Below are 23546 nucleotides of genomic sequence, written 5' to 3' on the forward strand. Positions count from 1 at the left end.
AAAAAAAACATATGAAAGTGTCCATAAAACCAAAAAAATAAAGGGCTCAGATTTACGGTGCTTTTATATATTTTTGTTATGGACAGTATCAAGCATCTTTCGACTCACGTTAATGATTGAGCAATATAGGCTTTGAAGGCAGTCCGAGGTTGTTTTTGAAAATTGATTCCGTAGACGTACTTTTTGTTAAATGATTATTAAAATTAGGCTTCGGTATGTTTGTGATATATATATTTGTTGTATTTTATATATTTAATTTTTCATCATGATTTTAAAAATCAATTATGTCGAGTGTCAATCAATATCTCACTATCGTAATTTTTTTTGACGCAATTGATGTTTTGGACGAACCCTAAAAAATGAAGGATAGCCACAAGCAAGTGGGGCGCAACTCCTTGTCCGATGCATGAGGCGTGTGCTGTTAGAGTCCCACCCTCTTCTCTCCCCTTGATACTCGCAACTTCTAACCACTAACTCGTTGAAAAAAAAAAAGGGCGCTGCTATTCGCAGCCCTTTATTTTCTTCCATAGCCCGTTAAAAATTTTGAATTATACTCAACAGTTAGTTACCGAAATTGAGATATATTTTCAGCATCCAATTATCGAAATATAATATTTTTTTCAACAGCTATTTACCGAAAATGTATGTTCGGCAGTTGTTTACCGAAAGTTAAACATATTTTCGACATGTAGTTACCGAAATATAATATTGTTTTCAACAGTTATTTACCGAAATATTATGTATGATTTTTAACAACCATTTACCGAAATGTAGTACACTATGGGAGAAAATAAAGAACTGCGAATAGCAGCACCAAAAAAAAATTGGATACCCACGATAGTGCTTTCGTATAGACCCACAAAATTCTCCCTAACCCCAAATTCTAATGCACCCCCTTAAAAATTCAGCCATAGCCAAAAGGGCTGTGCTACGTGCACAGCAGCTGTGCACAGCAGCCTTTTTCTCCCGCCTCGGATCGCGCAAAGATGATCGGAGCCGCTCATTTTGTTCAAAATATGTCGTTTAAGGTCTTTGTAAAAAATGAGCTTCGTTCGATATCGTTAGAGGCGTTAACAAAACACCCAAAATCACTTTAGAATTTAGGCTGTGCACAGCTGCTGTGCACGAATCATTTCTGTAGCCAAAAATACCCTCATCTTCAATAACTCTTAAACCTAGTAAGGGTAATCTTGGATTAATATATACTGTATCTTTATTGAGAGAAAATTGGGCGTGGAGGGAAAAAAAAATTGGGTTCAAATAGATGATAAGCACCCATTATTGTAGATATTTGATGCTTCTAATCCCGTTTTATGTCATGTGCTTTATGTTTATTTGCAGTTTTAAGTAATTTTGCGCGTAAGATTTCTCGTTGAGCGTTTCAGGTGATAGATGAATAAAATGCGTTATTTTGATGCCTCGTACAACCCTTGAGGGAATCCGAGTGGCGAGGCCCTGAAGAATACAACCGTCGGGCTTTGGAATGATCAAACGGAAGGTTGGCGAGTCCCCAGGGGCCGTCGGGTGGCAAAACTGGGCACGTGGGACTTGATCTGCCAGGAAGACAGACCCGTATCGATACGGTTCATGGCGTATCGATACTTCATTAAAACAATGGGTTTTGCAAGCTTCAGCGTATCGATACGGATTTTGGAGTATCGATACGGTTCCTTTTGTATCGATATGGTTCATCTACGGGGAATCCTGGATTTCAGAGCAAGACAGCTCGGTATCGATACGGATTTTGGAGTATCGATACGGGAGGCTTATCGACTTACTTTTTGACAGCTTTTAACTTTCCATTAGTGGCAACTTTCTACTTTTGGTGTATTTTTAGATATTTTGGAGGAGAGAGATAGTCTTTTTGTATAAATAGGATCATCTTTCTCCCTCCTTTATTATCTAGACAATTACTTTCTTAGCTTGTACTCCATTAATGTCTTCTTAACATTTTCAAGTTTAATTTCCATTGAACTCAAGTAAGTCTTTATTGTTTGTCAATTTCCTATTTATTAAAGTTATAGCTACGGATTAGATCCTTGGTAATATCAAGTTTGTTTTCGATTTTTACGGTTAAATATCATGTCTCGTTTTTATGCGTTGGTCTATGCTTTAGCTATGAGTGAGTAGTTATTAGGTTAAGTCTCGGGATACTCTTTCCCGAGAACTTAGGTCGTTATTTGGTTCTCAAACCACCGGGATTAAAAGCATGATTTTTGGAATAGAGTTTAACTTGTATTTTTGGTCTAAGTAAGGGGTGTTAACTCATTGGTAAGATGTTTAGTCAAGCGGTCTTGGCAAGCAGCTTACCGAGGGCTCGTGGCCTCCTATGTGTTCGATAAATATTAAAAACAAGTTGGTTCGCCTCCGTTTAATCACATCTTTCAATAAATATAGTCATTAAAGCTAAACTCTCCGGGCTCACGCACGCGGTTGTGACTCTTACTTGATTTATAATCGAGAACCGGTAACGGTCTTAGTCAAGGGTTAGATGATCCCTAGACTTGCCTCTTTTAGTTTATAAAGTTCTTTTCTAGTCTTTTGCCTTAGTTTTCCACCATTTAAAGCAAAACTGAAAGTTGACCGTTTTAAACGCCAAAATCCATCGTATAAAACCTTCAATCGGAATTAAGCTGTATTCGATTCTCTGTAGGAACGATCCCGGACTTTTCGGTTATTATGCTATCGCCGACCTAGCCCTACACTTGGGGTTTTCTCAACCTTATATTTGAAGGCGAGGTTTTGGAGTCTAAGCAATAGATAACAAGACCGTTCAATTTCTCTCAGTTAAATCACACTTGTAGAAATTCTGTGTTCCCATGCATTCTTTGTAACGCTCTAGAATTTTTAACTTTTTGGGTCTTTTTTGTCGTCTTATATGATTTTTTTTTTCATCTTTGGTTTATGTTTTTATGCTTTTTCCAATTTCTCTTGTTGAGACGAAAAATATGATGTAAAATTTTTACTCAAATCTTGTAAAGATTAAGAGAGGAAAAATCAAAAGACCGTGCTAAAAAGACCCAAATTAAATGTCAGACAAAAAAGGCCATAGTTGCTCTTAAAATTCTTCTTCACTTACACGTTTATTTTGAAAGGGTGACAAACTAATGCTCACACCAACATGTGAGCCGTGTATAATTAAATTAAGCAAATTCACAAATATATGTATATTTTTTGGTTATTTTTCAGCATATTTACTACTACTATAATTGGGTGTGAAAATCTGTGGTTTGTATTTGTAGTAGTTGTTCAAGAACGGCAAAGGTGGAGATCCAATGACATTTGTTTGGCCCATTAGCTAGCTTGTGAACCATTGACCAACTCCAACGTGCCCAAAGACCAATTAAACTGATTAATTTCTCAGTAGTCTGGAGCACCGATACACGGTGCCAGACCACTACAGAACCTCACAAGAATGTAAGGTCGTAGAGTGGTCCAGAGCACCACTTGGTGGTACTCCCGGACTACTGAATAATTTTACCCTCCTATTATCCCTTTCCAAATTCTTTGTCCATCCAATCATTGTTTGCCACAAAATGTTTAGAAATCCCTGGTTCAATTACAAGCATACCCTTAAACTCTTATAAAATGACATGCATGCATTTGCATGAAAGGTGTACCACAAAACAGCCAAAGAAAAAAAAAAGAAAGAAAGGAAAAAAGGGCTTTGCTTGAAAATAGGAATTTAGGGATAGCCAACAGGTACAGCCACGTGGTACCCGTTCGGCACCCAAAAATTTCTCGGAATTTAGAAAGCTAAAAACATCCTTGTTTGTAGGAGGTGAATGGGCAAGGAAGGACGGCTCGCGGTTTCTTTGTTTTCAGCCTATTACCATGCAAATCTCTCTTTTCTCTCCTTTCTTTGAGAATCCACCCTGCCCTTCTCCTTCAGGTAACTGCCCCAGCGCGCGCTCTCTCTCTCCTCCTCCTCCTCTCTCTCTCTCTCTCTACAATACCCAAATAATACATTGTTGCATGTATAGATCAATGCAACATTAACGAGTAAACAAAATGATGGATGGCTGTATATCTTTCATGGCTAGCTAGCTAATGGGATATATATATGTCATTAACTGTATTAATTAGGGTTAAGTTTGGTTGTTTTTATATATTTATTTTGACTGTTTATTTCTTGAACCTTGATTAGGGTCATACATTGGAGGAGGGGCGGGGTTCGCTAACGCGTTTTGACGCTAATTATTGCAAAAAAGAGACTTTGTTAAAATGCCTACATCAAAAAAGGACGATGAAAATGCGGATTCTCCGTCTCCGCCACCCCCTCCATCATCATCATCATCACCACCACCATCTTCTTCATCCTCATCCCCGCCGCCACCCCCATCATCATCGTCACCACCACCATCCTCGTCACAATCACCACCACCGCCCCCAGCCTCCTCACCACCCCCAGATGACGACAACGACTCACAATCACCACCACCACCACCACCGAAGAACTCAACTTCTCCTCCCTCCAAGGGCTCATCACCTCCCCCACCAAAGTCCAACAACAACGACGATTCTCCTCCGCCTCCTCCTCCACCCCCACCACCGCCACCTCCACCACCGCCGCCGCCACCTGGTTCTTGGCAAAATACCCCTCCGCCACCTGTCTCCCATAAGGGTTCATCTTCGTCTTCAAGTAGCAGCTCTTCAACCAATCAGAAGGCGATCATAGCCGGAGTTGCCGCCGGAGCGGGGCTGTTGCTCATTATCATGATAGTCTTTTTTGTGTCTTGTTGCAGAAAGAAGAAGAGAAAGCCACATGATCAGATGAACTACTATAGGGACAATTCTCATGGACACAAAAGTACGTGTGTTATTCCACCTCGAATTAATTACTTTCCGCAAAATTTAATTAGTATTTCAAATGCGACAAATAAGAAAAGCTACTCCCATTGTCTCCCTTAGGGATGTTTTGGCTTATTAATCTTAAAAGATTATTTTTTGTCTTTATTAAAAAACGCTTTTGTTAGTTTTGTGTCTATTTTTATAGATTATTAATTCGTCTCGACAAGAAATCAGAAAAATAAAAAATCACAAGCCAAATTAGAGAAAATTGAATAAAGATAACGATAATCCAAAATAGTTTTGGATTATTTTGATCTTTAGTGGACATTTTCTTAGATGTTGATCTTAAATTTGTTTTTTCCTTTTAAATTTCTCTAATCAACACGAACGAGTAATTTCTAGAAAATTTTGACGCAAAATTAATAACTGCAAAAAATAATTGAATAAAGGTAAAAGAAATAATTCTCCAATATTATTAAGCCAATATATAGGCCTAATTACCCGCGAAAATCACCATTGAGATGTGGCAGCCCACATATGCATACACGGGCCCACCATGTACAAGTGAAACGGAAAGTAATCAAGCTTTAATCAAGCTTTAAGTGGCCAAAGAAGCTCTTACTGTGATGAGAGAAGTGATTTTTAGCACTCAAATTGGCATTGGATTTCTTATATTTTGAATTCTAATTCATGGCAGCGAAGGTATTGTCATTTCTACATTATAGGTGTTGTCTTAAAAAACTTTTGCGTCGTGGTTCTTGTTTAATTTTGTGGGTTTTCGGATTGAGCTATTCTTGTGCATTTTAGGTGTGTTGGTAATGGCTTGCGCGTTGCGGTTCTTGATTAATTTGTGGGTTTTGGGGGGGGGTGGAGCCATTTTCATGCATTTTAGGTGTTTGTTCAATATACTCAAAGAAACAGTGATTTTCATGTTTTTCTTATGCATTTTACTTACTTCTATTGAGTTCTAAATTTTTTGTTTCACTTGTGGGATGTCTCATCTTCATGTGCTTTATGCGGTTAATTAGCTGGTGTCACCGGCATTTTCTTTTAAAGGAAAATTCATATTATCACCCAATGCGATGGAAAATACATCCAAGCCCAATACAGATTTACTCAAGAGATACGGAAGAAACTAACTAACAAACGGAAGACTATTCAGGAGATTAACACTCAATTCTTGTTTTCGGCAAGATTATACGGAGTAAACACGGGTTGCCAACTAGCCCTTGTAAAAGAATTTGAGACTGTGAAATGTGGATTGAGCTTCCAACTACAGTGGGCATGTTGATAACGTGATTGTATTGTAAATTATAATCACTACTATGCATTAGTTTGCTTGTGAAAATATTAATGTTCGCAAGCAGTTCAGATGTTTTGACTAAATATTGTAGCTTTAACATGATCATAGGCATTGACTTGCAGTGGTTTCTTTTACTAACCAAAGTTTCCACCGCAGGTAGTGAGTACTACAACAGTGGCCAACATGGACAACGCTGGAATGCTGCCACCAGTGGGGAGCACGCCGTTAAGATACCCCCACCACCTGGTTCAGTTAGTTCCGAACAGTGGCCAGCGATAGCCCCCCCACCACCGCCGCCAATGATGAGCAGCAGCGAGATGAGTTCTACCGGTTTCTCCGGTCCACACCAGGCGCCACTGCCGCCGCCCCACCCCTCCCTTGCTCTCGGATTTAACAAGAGCACATTCACCTATGAAGAGCTAGCGGCAGCGACCGGTGGCTTTGCCAAGGGTAATCTGTTGGGACAAGGTGGGTTTGGGTATGTTCACAAGGGGGTGTTGCCTAATGGCAAGGAGATAGCAGTGAAGAGTCTGAAATCTGGTAGTGGGCAAGGGGAGAGAGAGTTCCAGGCAGAGGTTGACATTATTAGTCGCGTCCATCACCGCCATCTTGTGTCACTTGTGGGGTATTGCATGGCGGATACTCAAAGGATGTTGGTTTATGAATTCGTTCCCAATAACTCACTTGAATATCACCTCCACGGTATGTTTCATTCTGCCAATTATATTCACTGACCTTATTCTAGCACGGGCTTCTCTGTGTCCAGTATATCAGTTCCTCTATTCCAATGTATTGACAGTTAAACGATAAATTCATGCATACTGAAATTCCCTTGCATCCTGTGCCTGTTTATGCATGATGCCTGGGGACACATGAACAAAGATATTAGGGACATAGTGATGTGATATTTGGAGATAGAATATCCCTACTCCCTCATTCTTAGCAATCATTACCAGGGGACTGGGATCATCTTGCACAAAAATAATTCTATCCCCTGCGCCAATGCATTATCTTTCACACGATTGTAATGTCCTTTGACTTAAGATTAATAGCAAATCAAATGATGTCACTTTGCAGGAAAGGATCACCCAAACATGGATTTTCAAGCTAGGCTCAAAATTGCATTGGGATCAGCCAAAGGATTTGCTTACCTTCATGAGGACTGTAAGTGATTCGTATTATCAATCTCTCTCTCTCTCTCTCTCTCTCTCTCTGAAAAATATGTTTTCTACGTGCAGGCCACCCTCGCATAATCCACCGTGACATCAAAGCTGCTAATATCCTCCTTGACTACAACTATGAAGCCAAGGTACTTGCATCTCTTAAATTTCTACCTAAACCATAAAAACCATAGATACAAATTTCATAGGATGTAGTGGAAGTGATTTTAGGATAAGACTCTTGTAAAGATGACTTTTAAGAAAATGTTGTTTGACTACTTGTACTTAAGTGATGGTTTTGAAATACCACTTGTTCAGGTGGCAGATTTTGGATTGGCTAAACTTTCCAATGACACCAACACCCATGTGTCAACGCGTATTATGGGGACCTTTGGGTAAATGGACTTTTCATTTTGTTTTACTCATTTTTTTAATCTAAACCAAGCAGAATCGATGAAGTGTTGAAAAATATAATAAGTAATTTGGTTTTGGGATTTTCCATAAAAACTGTGAATGCAGGTACTTGGCACCCGAGTATGCATCAAGTGGCAAGCTAACTGACAAGTCTGATGTCTATTCATATGGCATTGTGCTCTTGGAACTGATCACCGGGCGACGCCCAGTTGACATCAGCAGCGACGAAGACAGCTTAGTAGACTGGGTTAGAACCCTACTTTGACAAACATTTGCTCTCTTGCTTTTCCATTTTTGTTTTGTTTCTACACATCTCATAAGAATGGTGAAAATTGCATCACTTCTGTCTCTGTCCAATTCTGTAACCCATAAAAAGGAAGTCTTGTAAGCGGCAAGATTTGAACCATTTTCCAAATGAGGTGGAAGGGATCCGGGCCTTTTGGCCGATTGAACTAGCCCCAGTTGGTTGGTTTATATTTTGCGATGAAGTTTTTATAATTTTATTGTATTTGCTTTGTTGTGTGAACAGGCTAGGCCAATTCTAATGCGTGTGACTGAAGGTGGAAGCTATGAAGAGTTGGTGGATCCATGCTTGGGAAATGACTACAATCCCCAGGAGATGTTGCGCATGGTAGCATGCGCTGCTGCTTGCATTAGGCATTCTGCAAGGAGACGCCCAAAGATGAGCCAGGTATCAATTGGAATAGTTCTAGTGATTGAATATATAAGCTATTTTCAACAGAAGCTAGTCATAAATTCAACATCATTTGGGAATCTTCAACCAATTTGTAGGCTATACTCAAAGTTAGGCTGTAAAATAAATGAGATACATGACAGAAACGAATTCTAATCCTTTGTCTCAACTCTCTGCCCCATCTATACATAGCATGGTATCTTTCGCCAGTGCATTAAAGTGGGGTCCAAGAGTTTGGCATCATAGAGGATTTTAAGTATCTAAGTGAACTGATAAGCAAAGAAACGAGGATCGGTTTTTTACATAATGCGACTATGCGAGAGGTGCCAACATGTGGAGAATGAGACAGAGAGCTGGGGAAGAAACAAAGATTGCACACGTAACCACAGAGGCTCTCTGGCATTAATGAAACGTCAGTTGTTTCTATTTCTCCATATACTATTTGGAAAGTACAATTCGTATAAATGTTCCACACAAGAAAACACATTCCAAATGAGGTGGCAGTGCCATTTTAGCTATGACTTTGATTTATGTCTAGTTTGTGGATGTATGTACAGGTAACATGGTTTACTATGAATTTTATGCATATCTCTTTAACACATACCAAATGAGGTGGAAGTACCGTATTATCTTTTTCAACTGACATTGACGTACTTTTTGGCTCCAGTTAGTGGGTAATATCATTCTTTGTGAAGTTTATTTGTGTCTATTCTGTTTGTTTATCATTACTTTGTCACAAGATTAGAAGGAAGCTGAACAGACTGAACTGTATTTGAAACAGATTGTACGTGCTTTGGAAGGTGATGTGTCACTGGAGGACTTGAACGAAGGGGTGAAACCAGGCCACAGTGCAATCTTTGGCTCCAGCGGCAGTTCTGAGTACGACAGTTCGTACCATTCTGATGTGAAGAGGTTTAGGAAAGGGGCAATGTCAAGCCAGGAGTTCACCAGCAGCGAGCATGGAGTCACAGGTGAGTTCCCGGTCCACCATTCCCCTTCCAGTGGCGGCGAATCACGAGAAATGCCATACAACGGTAGCCGCAACAGGCACAGCCCTTGATCAACAACTCCCTTCAATTGCACCGTAGAAGAAAGATGATGGAAAACTTTTTTTTGGTCTTTTTGGCTAACTCACTGTCCAGTAACACAGAACAGATGGTGGTGATTGAAGTTTCTTGTGATTTCTTAAAATGTTCATAATGGAGTCTTTTCATCTGTTGGGTTTGTGTTTAAATCTATTTGGATCTGTATAATTTCGTATATACTTTTCAATATATGTGGAGACATGAGTAGTTTATATACTTTCTGATTGTTTGAGGCTTTTGTCGCTTGGAATACTGGGCGGCAAAAATTTTGATTCATTTTAAAGCTCTTGAGTTGCAACGAAATTGATCTCGGGACTCTTCTGGCAATTTCCTGGCCTGTTCCTTATTTGGTTGCACTGATAAAGGAAGGGTAGAATTCACTAAACCATGTAATGCAACCTTGATGTTGTGTGTGCATGATTGGTATAGTCAGGTTTGTTGCTCTTTCATGCTTGCTTGCTCAACACTAATTGAATGGCTCTTTTTGTTGCAACTAACTTCAATGTACAAATTACATTATCGCTATGTTTAACCGGACAAAGCTCAATGGAAATATATAATTTATATAGCCGACCCCAATTGATTAGGACACATTGCTCGGTTTGATTTAGTTTCGTTTGTATTAGTTTGGTTTCGATAGGTTGCTTTGGATCGGATTCCAGTTTTTGGCAAATTATAGTTTTTAGCTTGTTTAATCGTTTTCGAGAAATGCACACGCTATCTGCTAGTGGTGATATGCTCAATGGCTTTACTGAGATGAATCATGAAGTTGAGGTCATTCTTTATGTTATTAGGCAGTTGGGTAGAGGTTTCTAGTGAGTGAATTTTTCTTTTATTCACGGAACCTGTAATTCAGTTGCTCACTCTCTTGCTGGGAAAGGTTTAATTGGTACAGAGTATAGTCTTTGAACCGAGTCTCCGCCGTCTTGGTTACTTGGTGGACAAGTCATCATCTTGATGTATTGGTTTGATGAGTTAATAATATCACCGGTTATCGTTTTGAAAAAAAAAAAAAATCGTTTTCGAGAAATGCATACACTATCTGCAAGCAGAACACTTTTTCCACAAAAATGTTAGTACTTAAAACTCTTGTAATGACTTCAATGAAAGATCATGTTAAAATATGCAAAACTGTGAAAGAATATAATATTGTCCCTACTAATCTCTTGAGTACACAAGATTGACACTTGCAGATTCTTATTTGAAGTGATTACTTGAGCTGCAAAATTGTATTTTTTTATTTTATATATATGGATGCTTCATTTTCGTCCTCAAGCTTTTTGGTGATGGAGGAATTTTTTTTTGAATCTTATTTGAGAAAATAGAGAATTGCATTTGGAGATAGAAACAGACTCATATTTATTTTACAAAGCAAATTTCTTTAAAATTAAAAATTAAAAATAGCACAACATAGTGATTTTTTTTTTTATCTTTTTTTTTTGTTATTTCTAAGTAACAAAAAACCAAACCAAATAAATAAAATGTTTTACTAACTAAAATAAGTACTTATTTTTCAAATACGTACTCCTACTTTTTAAGAATTAAAGGTGATGTATTCCGAGAAAATAAATCTGTCTTGAAAAACAAAAAATAAGTACTTAAAAAATTAAGAATTTTTGCGTAACAGTGTACCAAACCAAAAATTCACCATGATGTCCCAAAAAAAAAAAAAATCATAATAACAATTAAACAACGAAATTACGTTACAAAAATTGACGTGGCCAGTTGTTATTGGTGGAGTGATGTAATCAGGATTACTACGTCGTTTTGCCGGCTTCATAGGATCTTGTTCCGCCCCTTCTATATATTCTCCATCTCATAACCCCCTCCTCTCTCAAGCTTTCACTACTCTCCGTTTTGGAGATCTGCATTTCTCTCTCTCTCTCTTCGACTTCACTTCTCTCTGTCTACGCTTTTAGAGAGAGAAATCTACATTCGCTCACTCCCTCTCTCAAATCAACCTTGTCTTTTCTGTTAAATCCTTCGGTACCTCACAGATCTCCGCAGCCCCGTCGATCTCTCAATGGCCCAACCTCTCGTGAAGAAGGACGACGACCGAGACGACGAAGGTAAGTCTACGAAATTTGATAGCTTCAATTGATTCAGTGTACTTATCATCAATCATTTGTTCAATTTTCCCAATTTGCGGCGATTTACGTGATCTTGCATCTGGTCTTGTTGACGTTAGGTTTAGATCTCCTGTTCAACCTTTCAATGTACTTCTGTCGACATAAATCCAATTTAGTTTAATACTGAGATCTTCATTTTTGTTGTGAAATATGCGTAGTGCTTGTTTGTGTTTTGAGTATGCGTGATGTAAAGAGAAATTAGTTGATCTGTTGGTGAAATTCTTAGATCAGTGGTTTTGTTTATGATCTAGGAATACTTATGCTATATGTTCTGATTGTATGTTCATTGCTGTAATACATTATCATGTTTCCCTGCCTGAATCTTATAATTTCTCGGCGGAGTCCTCTCCGTTGATCCCTTGTCATTGAAGTTCTTTTTATTCCAAATTAGTTATTGATATGTGTATCGTGTGTTCTTGTACGTAATTATGTGTTTGTATTGATAGAAATTAGCAGGTTATGGTTGATATGTTGGTTCAGTTGATCAGTATTTTGATCTATTTGTTCGTAGCTATTTTATTTGGATCATAGTGTTAATTCTGTTGAATGTTGAGGTGGGATATGATTTTTAATTGTTTATTGCCGAAATCTTATGATTTTGCAGCGGAGTACTCTCCATTTCTCGGGATCGAGAAGGGCGCAGTCCTTCAAGAAGCTAGGGTTTTCAATGATCCTCAACTTGATCCGAGGCGATGCTCGCAGGTGCTTTGCCTTTCTGCCACCTAATTCTAATGCTGCATTGACTTGGATTTCTTCACCAGAGATTTATCTGTATGGGTCTTGTTTCTGTTGTTTGTCCATGTTCAGGTCATTACGAAGCTTCTGTACCTTCTGAATCAAGGAGAAACATTTACAAAGGTCAGCTTTACTATACCACAGGCATTTTCCATGCACATACACTGGCATGTATTCACATGCTTGATATATGCATACGTGTAGATAAACTTTACAAACACATTAGGTCATTTTACGCACCCAGGTTTTTTGTTTGTAATATTGGTGCTAAGTTGGATATATTTTGTTGTTCTCCTGTGCAATTGATTGTTTACTTGAACTGGTAAATTTTAGTTGGAGATTTCCTAGCGAAATGAGTTGTTTTTGTTCTAAAACTTATAGGTTGAAGCTACAGAAGTATTCTTCGCAACAACAAAGCTTTTTCAATCAAGAGATATTGGATTGAGGAGAATGGTTTATTTGATGATAAAGGAGCTCTCTCCCTCTGCTGATGAGGTTATATTCACATTAGTTTCTTTTATTATTTATAAATACAACTCTCAGGTGTAAAAGCCAAGACAGTGACATTTTATAATCTGCAATGAAGGTTATTATTGTCACAAGTTCACTTATGAAGGACATGAATAGCAAGACTGATATGTATCGGGCAAATGCTATACGTGTCCTTTGTCGTATCACGGATGGAACGCTTCTAACACAAATCGAGAGATACTTGAAGCAAGCCATTGTTGACAAAAATCCTGTGGTTGCTAGTGCAGCCCTGGTTAGTGGAATCCATTTACTCCAGGTACTGTTGAGTCTTACTTAAGAATTGGTAATATGTGGATTTCTATTGCAATATTCTAATATAAGTGACTTATTTGACAGACAAATCCAGAGATTGTGAAAAGGTGGAGTAACGAGGTAACGGAAGCTGTTCAATCAAGGTCAGCACTCGTGCAGTTCCATGCCCTTGCTCTGCTTCACCAGGTATGATACATAATCTGTTGTTGAGGTTTTTTTGATAGACCCTTTGTGTGAATACATTTCTCACCTAGGCTAATTCATCTACGTTGGTTATACATTGACATTCATTCACTTGCGGGTGCTTTTAGAATTGGTCTTTCCACGTTGAGCTATATGGGAATCTCTTTGTTATGTTAGGAAGTTGCTTATGTATGCCACACTCTAGGAAAGATATGTATGACTAAATGGTGGTGATTTACATTGACATGCTTGAACATTTTGACTGCCGAATTTGCAGATCCGGCAAAATGACCGATTAGCTGTAAGCAAGCTAGTTTCCAGCTTAACTAAAGGAACTGTTCGTTCCCCTTTGGCTCAGTGTCTGTTAATTCGTTACACTAGTCAGGTGCATTTCTTCCCTTGAAGTGTCTTCTATCTTTCTTTTTCCCTAGTTATGAATTAACATTTGTATATCCAAATTTGTTCAGGTTATCAGGGAATCTATGATGAACAACCAGGCTGGGGACCGTCCATTTTATGAGTTTCTTGAGAATTGTCTTCGACACAAAGCTGATATGGTTATTTTTGAGGCAGCTAGAGCAATCACGGAATTCAGTGGTGTGACAACTAGAGAACTGACCCCAGCAATTACTGTTCTACAACTCTTCTTAAGTTCTTCCAAGCCAGTGCTTCGCTTTGCTGCAGTCCGTATTTTGAACAAGGTTACTACTTTTAGGCTTTTACTACCATCCTTTTATAGGGAAATTCATAGAATTGGAGGAACTCCAAGAAAGGGAATGGAGGGGAAAAAGTTTTAAATAAGGACTTATCAGTCTTATCTTGTGGATTCATAGTTGATTAGTCATTTTGCTTGTCAAATAAGGATATATAGCTTGAAATTTATCTCAAGTTCTGAACTATCTTCATTTGTTTTTCTTCTTTCTTTCCTGATGGAAAGTTCTGTGGCTGCGAATCTAGCCGTGCCAGTTTATTTCACTGCCTGTGAGGTGAATGAGAATTTTGCGTTTTAATTTATTTGTGAATCTCAATTTTCTGCAGGTGGCAATGACCCATCCAATGGCTGTAACAAATTGCAATATAGATATGGAGAGCTTGATTTCCGATCAAAATAGAAGCATAGCTACTCTAGCCATCACCACTCTGCTGAAAACTGGCAATGAGTCAAGTGTAGACCGCTTGATGAAGCAAATTACCAATTTTATGTCTGACATTGCTGATGAATTTAAGATTGTTGTAGTGGAAGCCATCAGATCTTTGTGTTTGAAATTCCCACTCAAGTATAGATCCCTGTAAGTGTGCTAGAATCTTTCATAGAAAGTGGAGATTTATACATGACATTTGTGCTTCTTTTTATTTGTGAAAGTTTGACTTTCATTTTACATTCTTGATATTTGTTACGCATGCTTATTTATTTTCTTTTCCTTCTTTAAGGATGAATTTCTTGAGCAATATTTTGAGGGAAGAAGGTGGTTTTGATTACAAGAAAGCGATCGTTGATTCGATCGTTATCTTAATAAGAGACATCCCAGATGCAAAAGAAAGTGGGTTGCTTCACCTATGTGAATTTATAGAGGATTGTGAATTCACCTATCTTTCTACACAGGTTGGTTTTGCTTCATCATTTGTATTGAGGTTCTGGAGTTTGTTCATTTACATTATCTTCTGTTACCAGTTATCGGCTGGTGAACTAAATTCAGTTCATGTTATGTTGTTAGATTCTCCATTTCCTTGGAATTGAGGGGCCAAAGACATCAGATCCCAGCAAATATATTCGGTACATTTACAATCGAGTAATCCTTGAGAATGCGACTGTTCGGGCCAGTGCTGTCAGCACATTAGCTAAGTTTGGTTGCATAGTTGATTCCTTGAAAGTAAGATTTCTTGACTTTGTTTCATCATAATCCATTTTTGGTGAGTTTGGAGTTAGTGACATGTAGCAACCTTTCTTTGTTGTGTTGCAGCCTCGTATATTTGTTTTGTTGAGACGCTGTCTCTTTGACAGTGATGATGAGGTGAGTTTCTGTATTATATTGCAGTTTTTCAAAGTTAATTGTTTATTCTTGATGAATATGTTCGAGGCATTTCTTGATTTATCAGAAAGGTTTGTTCAAGGCATTTCTTGATTTCTTTGCTTACCATTTCATCACTGAATCTTCTATTCTAGATCTGGTTTGCAGAATTCATCATGAGACTATTTCTTTCAGGAAGTTGATATAGACTGTATAGTAATGCTTGTTCTGGCACATCTTATCTTTGTGTCCCCCCCAACCTGGTTTCTTATGTGGGTTTTCTAGATTCCTACTCTCTCGTCCGGCCTTTTTTTGTAGTGTGGCCCTTCTTTTTGGTTGAATGGTTATAGCGTCTTTTGTACAAGAGTAGCATCCTCTTGACGCTCTGTCAATAATACATTGGATCTTTTTGTCTTTTAGTTGATAGGTAGCTCTATCAATGACACCTACACCGTTACGTATCAGAAAAATGTTCTATTTTCCTATTCTTTGCTCGTAAAATTGGATGAAAGTCCTTGTTTTTCTATGGATTGTTATCTGATAGTACTGTTGCCTTTGTTATTTTGTATTTTACTACTGTTAGTCTGTTGCCCTTTTTTTTTTTTTTTTGATCAGGTCTGTTGCCCTTGTTATTTTACTGTTTTACTGTCGCCTTTGTTATCTGATAGCACTATTGCCATTGTTTTTACTACTCTACCACTTGAGAACCATGCATTGGCATGCCGTCTTGAGTGTGTCCATATTCTCCTTGGGTTGTAAGACAGTTTTTTCATCTTTGGTGCCCTTGGGTTGATTTTCGAACTTTTGTGGCCACAAGAGAAGTATCTCAGATGAAAAAGAGCAAATTCTTCTGCTCTATAATCGTTTTAGTGTAGGATTGGGCAGTATCTAACTCTTTGTGTATGCATTGTACTTTGAATGAAACTTGTGCTTGACAATATGTATGCAGGTTCGTGATAGGGCTACGCTATATCTGAATATGCTTGGGGGTGAGGGTGGAGTTGTTGAAGCTGATCAAGATGTGAAGGACTTCCTCTTTGGGTCATTGGATGTGCCGCTGGTCAACCTTGAGACAAGTTTGAAGAATTATGTGAGTGTTCTTGTAGAATTACATTTCTCTGTATGCTTCATGCACAGTTACTCATTATCTTCTCGTGTGTTTTTTCAACACAGGTTCAGGAGCCTTCAGAAGAGCCTTTTGATATGGATTCTGTACCTAAGGAGGTTAAATCTCAGCCACTTGCTGAGAAGAAAGCCCCTGGTAAAAAGCCAACTGGCTTAGGTGCTGCTCCAGCTGGCCCCACGTCAACTATTGATACTTATGAGAAGATGCTCTCTTCTATCCCAGAGTTCTCAAACTTTGGGAAGCTTTTCAAGGTTCTTTCACTCAGATGCTTCCTCCTTTAGACATTCTGGTTTTCATTGTTGTTGACATGCTGCTGATTCAGGTTTTTTCATATGTTGTGTTTCTTGAACCAGTCTTCACCACCCGTGGAGCTTACAGAGGCTGAAACAGAATATGCAGTCAATGTTGTTAAGCACATTTTTGATAGGCATGTGGTGTTCCAGTACAACTGCACAAATACAATTCCTGAGCAATTACTGGAAAATGTAATGACCATCTTAACTAAACGGTAGTTTCCTTTATTCTACGGTTATCTTGCGACAATCTCTCAATTCTATTGTGCACTGTGTCAGGTTTCCGTGATAGTGGATGCCTCTGAAGCGGAGGAATTTTCTGAAGTATCAACAAAGCCTTTAAGATCTCTTCCATATGATTCACCAGGACAGACATTTGTAGCATTTGAGAAGCCAGATGGAGTCCCTGCTGTTGGAAAGTTTTCTAACACGTTGAAGTTTGTTGTAAAAGAGGTACTGTTTCTCCTCTTCCTGAAGATGCCTGGGTTCATTCTGTGGTGGTGTTCTTCTTTAGGTTACTGAGTGAAGTGGTCCCGCCATTGATAGGAATGGAAGCCTGGGTTAGGTTTTGTACTCTGACAGAAGTTATTGCCTGATCACTTATACTGCCCCAAACATCGCCCTAGACTCGTAGGAAGATACAATCCAAGTGCTTGACACCATCAAACCAGAACTGGATAGTTTGCTGGTTCCTTTCAATTGTCTGGATCACTTAGTCAATACTTGGAGTGTTTACTTCGTTAGATTGTTTGCTTCTACACCGTATGCAATTAGATACGACCTATTAATGAACCCTATCACTCTCTTACTTATTGGTGGGTATTGCCAGGTTGATCCAACCACGGGCGACGCTGAGGACGATGGTGTGGATGATGAATACCAGCTGGAGGACCTTGAGGTTGTTGCAGCGGATTATGTATTAAAAGTCGGGGTCTCTAATTTCAGGAATGCTTGGGAAAGCATGGGCCCAGATTATGAGCGGGTGGATGAATATGGTCTTGGTGCAAGGGAAAGCTTGGCAGAAGCCGTCAATACGGTCATAGGCCTTCTTGGCATGCAGCCCTGTGAGGTGAGTTTCTCATTAAAGTTACTAATGGTCCAAATAATTCTTGTCCTTGAATTAGTTCACAAGTTAAGGATGCTACGGCCTTGAAATAATACGAAGCAAAAGGGGATTTAAGATTTTTATGAGGAAAATGCGATGATATTTGGTGTTTATCCCATTTTATCACATTACCTTCTTTCCTATTGGTTGAATGTTGTGGACCCCATCACAAAGTGATGTCATGATTACCAAAAAGTGTATTGCATGGTAAGCATGACATCATTTTGTGGTGGGATCCATACCATTTCAACCAATAACAATGAGGGTAATGTTCACCCTCTTCTAAGGAAGGTGAACAAAATTGCACTCGGGGTTGTAGTCATTAGTTCCCCTTCCATAATGAAGAGCAAAATTATATTCTGAAAGTTTTAAATTTAAAGTTAAAAACAAGATAGAAAAACCCAAGGGCAGCACTGCAGCAGGCAAGATTTGACAGGAATTGAAAATGAAAAAGTTGCATAGTCAGTAGGAACCTAGGAACAATGGCAGTATTGTTGTATACTACTTCTTTGTGTCTAAAACTGAATAAATTTCCTGTTCGTTGATGGTGTCTTTCAGGGCACAGAGGTGGTCCCACCAAACTCGAGATCACACACTTGCTTATTGTCTGGTGTTTACATGGGCAACTTAAAGGTTCTCGTTCGGCTGTCGTTCGGCATTGACGGGCCAAAAGAAGTTGCAATGAAACTTGCCGTTAGATCCGAGGATGAATCTGTCAGCGATGCTATTCATGAAATTGTAGCTAGCGGCTAGTTGGATACTTGGGAGGGTTTTTTTTTTCTTTCAGTCAACTATACCGTGTTTCCTTCTTTTTTCTTTTGTGAATGGGATAGGAAATTTATGGGTGCCAAAAGTCCCACCGGCTATGAGATGAATATGCATAGCAGTCTTGGCTTGGGAGTTTTGCTTGGTGTGAGGATATTCCTCTACTATGTAGTTCTTATTTTGTGGAGAGATTTATTTGTAGATTGTTGTACCAAGCATGCCCGTTTTGTTCCCTGTTCTGCGAAATGAATTTTTGAAACACCGTTACCGATGGTCTTAGAATCGTTTATGTTGTGTATTATTATTCATTGTAAACATTCTGAACTTCAAAAATAAATTCCCCACTCATTTTTGTGTGATTCTATTGCAGCGGGCAGGGATTGTGAATCAAGTGGTTTGCAGTGTTTTATATTTAGTTGCTTCCAAAGTTTGAAGCTCACATGTAATTTCAGTTTGTACCGATAAGGAAGCAGAGAAATCCAGGAAGCAAATTTGTGGGGAGCAGCAGAACTATGAAACGGTATCAACTGAAGAATGTAACAACCCCTTTGGGTGGTGAGATATTGTGAGATAAAGAAAGGGGAGTCAATTCTCACCAAATCTTAGGTGAGAAAGGGAAAGAGCCAATCAAAAAAATTCAACCTTGTACTTTTCTTTCAATTTTTCACCAAACTACTCATTCCAAATGAGAAATGCGTGATTTTTGTTTTTTTGATCCGCATGAGAAATGAGTGATGTTGGGTAGAAACTGTAACTCCTTTTCTTTTCTTATGAAAATCCCTCTCTCCGCGTGTTTTGTTTGATGGAATTTCGTAAAGGATAATTGCCCTTCTCTTAACAAAATTCTGTTGTATTTTTGGAGTTTTTAAATATTCATCCCCATCAGTCATACCATGTAAGTTTCCATCCACCCTATTTTTTGTACTTATGTTTCCATCCTTTCAATGGGTGAATTATCCTTACTACCCTTTTTAATTATATATATATACATAGATATTTGTAGACATATATTGTGTGTGTGTGTGTGTGTATATAAAGAGAGAGAGAGAGAGAGAGAGATGCACTTATTGCTTCCTTGATTCCTAAATTAAAGGGATCCCTTCAAATTTGATGTCTTCTTATTATTTCTCACCTAATTGAAGTGTGAAGATTTTCCTCCTAAATTAAAGAGATTCCTTCCAAAATTTCAGGTGTGAAGATTTTCCCAGTGATTTCTATTTCCATTTATTACGGAAGAAGTCCATGCAAGGTGAGAAATAATAGGAGGATTTTAAAATTTCGAACGAGAAAATTACCAAATTCCAATGATTCATATTTCCATTTACTTCTCCATCGATATGTTGGTCGAATCATTTGCAGTAGAAGGCCAACCATTTGCATGCATAATTGTTCATCGAATCATGGTTAATTCATGGTGTATCAAGTCCAAGCAAAATGAGTCGAGTTCAGAATATGTTTTGAACTAATCGAGTTCAGAATATGTCATGTTTTCAGAAACATGATCAAAACCATGACTTGCCGAAAACATGACTTGTCAAAACATGTCTATTACATGAACAAACTTGCTGAAAACAATAAAAACATGATCTATTTAGAACTATGTTTGTATGTTATTTCAAACATGATCTACATGACCAAATGGTAAAAAAAAATTGAAAAAAAAAAATACATGAATACAAATGACCTTCTCGCCGGTGGCCGAAAAACGTGATTCATAGCAAACATGATTCATGGCAAACGATACAAATAATATGCCATGAAAATTAAAATGCCATACACCATGAAAACATATAAAATATGGAGTACATAAAAAACATGAATACACCATGAAATCAAAAAAAAAAATTACATGAATACAAATGACCTCACAGGTGACAGGAAAACGTGATTCATGGCAAACGATACAAATAATATACCATGAAAATTAAAATGCCATACACCATGTAAACACATAAATAAACATCAAAAACATGAATACACCATGAAATAAAAAATAAAAAATAACATGAATACAAATGACCTTCTCGTCGATGGCCGGAAAACGTATTTATTCATATCGGAATATCGAAATACATGAAAAATCATGAAAACAAAAAACAAAATACAAATAAATTATTTTTTTAATCGTCAAAACAAAAATCATGAATACAAAACAAAAATCATGAATACAAATGACCAATACTTGCAATCAATCAAAAGAAAATTACAGCGTGGATGCCCAACTCAATCCGTGAGGCCTTCTTGTTGAACTCCGATCTGTAGGGCGACACTGGGAGTTTCGACGACGACGGGTCGTTGCGTGGCTTGCCTGATTCGTTGGCTCCACCTATATTTTTCAAGGTATGATCTGATAGTGATCGAAACTCTGACGTGGCAGCTGTTGGCGGAGGACGTCGGAGGATGAGTGGATCGCCGCCCACCGAAGGACATTGGAAGACTAGTGAATGGCAGCCGCTATTTGTGGAGAGAGAGAGAGAGAGAGAGAGAGAGAGAGAGAGAGAGAGCTTTCTTATATGGAATCCCACCAGATTTTAGGGGATCCAAATTTTTTGGGATTGATTGCCGGATTTTAAGCAGTGGATTAGAGGAGTTACGTTGTAGTCCCTTTTTTCTGGACTCTATATATATATATATATATATAGAGAGAGAGAGAGAGAGAGAGAGAGAGAGAGAGTGAGTGGGGGGGGCATTACCAGTATGAAAAAATAATGAGGATGGAAACATAATGGCCTAAAAACACGCGGACGGAAACTTACAGATGGTAGATGGTGGGTGCTGAGGACTAATCTTTAAGTTCCCCTGAAGACATCCAACCATTAATGGGCTACCGGAATACAAAACGGTCTACCTCACACAAACATTTTTCTGTATGTATTTTCTTTTCGTTTTTTTTTTTCCCGCGAAAACTAAACATATCAAATATAGAAACCGAAAGAGATTACACGGTGGCTTAACCGAAATATCACAGAAGCAACAAAGAAAAACAACAACAAAAATAAACAAAAAGGGGAGACTTAAAGAATAGTCCTCGGGTTCTACTCTTTGTAAGTTTTCATCCGGCACTTTTTGAACAGTTATGTTTTCATCCTTTTAGATGGTGAATTACCTATATTACCCTTTTTATAAGATATTCATATGTAGGTGTATATTTCCTTCCTACATTAGTGGAATTCTAATAATTATAGTCACCTAAAATCGTGGGTTGATTTATGGATAGAAATGGGGGGAATTTTCAAATTTTAAAATCTTTAATAGATATATACTAAACCATTCTCTCTCCTTAATTTCGTAAATTTTTAAATTCTTAATTTTTGTGACATTTGGTAAATTCTTAATTTTCGTGAATATGGTTCGACCAATTTCACGGAAATTCATGATTTATTTAAAAAATATGAATACACCATTTTTATTCATGAAAACACAATGAATAAATTAATCAGAAAAACATGAATAAATTAATTGAAAAACATGAATACTCCATGATTTTAATCGATCATGAAAAAATGAATAAATTAATCGGCCATGTTTTTCATGAATACACCATGAAAAACATAAGTACACCATGTTTTATTCATGAAAAACAAAGATAAAAAATATGAAAATCATGTTTATTCATGATTCACAGTCTCTAATTTGAATCCCAATATTATTTTTTACCACAACAATATTATTGTACACATAAAGAATTTGTAACAAAACATGACAAATAAGTTACATATAGACAAGATTACTTTAATTGGAAGCACTGAATAGTTTCTCCTCTCTCTGTTCTATACATTTGGAAGCACTTGATATACTCCATGGAGGAAGGCGACAAGCAGATCAAATTGACGGCAACCCGAATCCGCAATGAAAAACAGATTAAGGGTGTACAACAACGGCGGCAATGGCGACTAGTTGATCGGCGACGGTGACTGATTGATCGGCGAAGTGGTGATGGAAGGTGAGGCCGTCGACCGAGGTCGCTGGGGGATGGCGAAGGGATCCCGCTTGCGTCCCGCTGCGGCAAATTGAAATGGAATTTTCCGGCTTCGGGTTTGTGCTCGCCACTGCAAATTGGGAAATTGGGGGGGGGGGGGGGGGGGGGGGGAGGGGCGTGGGGAGGAGGGATGGGGTTGTGTGAGTTAATTATGCCGAAATTTTGGAATCCTAATTAGGGGTGGGGCGGTTTTAATTCATTGCCCAAATTTTTGGGATTCAAATTAGGGATGATTATCCTAAAATTAGGCTAGAGGACCTTCAAAATTATTTTTTGGTCCCCAAAGTCCATGCCTATATATACATATATTATATATATAAAGGGCAATCCTGTGATTATTTAAAAGTGGGGATGGAAACATAATTGTTCAAAAAGCACCGGATGAAAACTTACGAGGGATGAGATTTGAGGATAAATATTTAAAAACTCCAACAAAAAGCCGCTAAAAAATCAGCAACAATAGTGAAAAAACCAACAAATTTACTCAAGACTGAGTTTTGTGTAGGTAGATCCGCTGCAGGCAGATAATTAATGAATGTTTTTTCTTGTGCACAAAGTTTTCACTGCCTCAATGACAAAGGCTGGACTACTAAAAATTCAAACAGGGGCCAACATAATTAATGTGTGGACCCCACAGGGAAGGGCTTTGAATCTTTTGTAACGCAAAATGCTTTAGATACAAATATTCAGACATAGATCTAGATACTGTCACAAATGTGTTTACAATTGTACGATGTGCGTTAATTTTACGTACGCGCATCGTGTAGAGTTCACATGCATCAAATGGATCCGAACATATCTGTGTCTGGACATCTGTGTTCTGAGTACAGTTGTTGATAATTTAGAGAGCACGGGATCGATTTGAGTTGTTTGTTCAGTTAATTGAAATGCCAAGTTGAATCATATAGAATTCACCAATTTTTTTTTGTTTGTTTCACGGGGTAAATGAAATTAAAAGGCACCCAACATTTTGCGAAGAAGGAAACGGAGAT

At 38.1% G+C, this 23546-nt stretch overlaps 2 protein-coding genes across 2 annotated transcripts; both read left to right on the top strand.

Moving 5' to 3' along the window:
* The first annotated feature begins 3633 nt into the window (after nt 1-3633).
* On the top strand, nt 3634-9730 carry LOC131307912 (proline-rich receptor-like protein kinase PERK4). Its single transcript, XM_058334655.1, has 9 exons — nt 3634-3892; nt 4148-4810; nt 6251-6796; nt 7172-7258; nt 7333-7403; nt 7573-7649; nt 7774-7915; nt 8198-8359; nt 9144-9730. Exons 2-9 carry the CDS (start codon nt 4225-4227, stop codon nt 9420-9422), a joined length of 1950 nt encoding a protein of 649 aa, XP_058190638.1. The 5' UTR covers nt 3634-3892; nt 4148-4224; the 3' UTR covers nt 9423-9730.
* Nucleotides 9731-11265: 1535 nt separating this feature from the next.
* Nucleotides 11266-18934, top strand: LOC131307913 (coatomer subunit gamma-2). The gene is made up of 18 exons (XM_058334656.1): nt 11266-11516; nt 12181-12278; nt 12384-12434; nt 12693-12806; nt 12898-13098; nt 13179-13280; nt 13555-13662; nt 13745-13978; nt 14316-14566; nt 14709-14880; nt 14993-15148; nt 15239-15289; nt 16236-16376; nt 16460-16663; nt 16766-16897; nt 16985-17158; nt 17535-17774; nt 18369-18934. The coding sequence occupies exons 1-18, from the start codon at nt 11471-11473 to the stop codon at nt 18561-18563; spliced, it is 2670 nt and encodes an 889-aa protein (XP_058190639.1). The 5' UTR covers nt 11266-11470; the 3' UTR covers nt 18564-18934.
* Nucleotides 18935-23546: the final 4612 nt, after the last annotated feature.

Source organism: Rhododendron vialii, chromosome 11a (assembly GCF_030253575.1).
Source record: "Rhododendron vialii isolate Sample 1 chromosome 11a, ASM3025357v1".
Taxonomy (NCBI): Eukaryota; Viridiplantae; Streptophyta; class Magnoliopsida; order Ericales; family Ericaceae; genus Rhododendron; species Rhododendron vialii.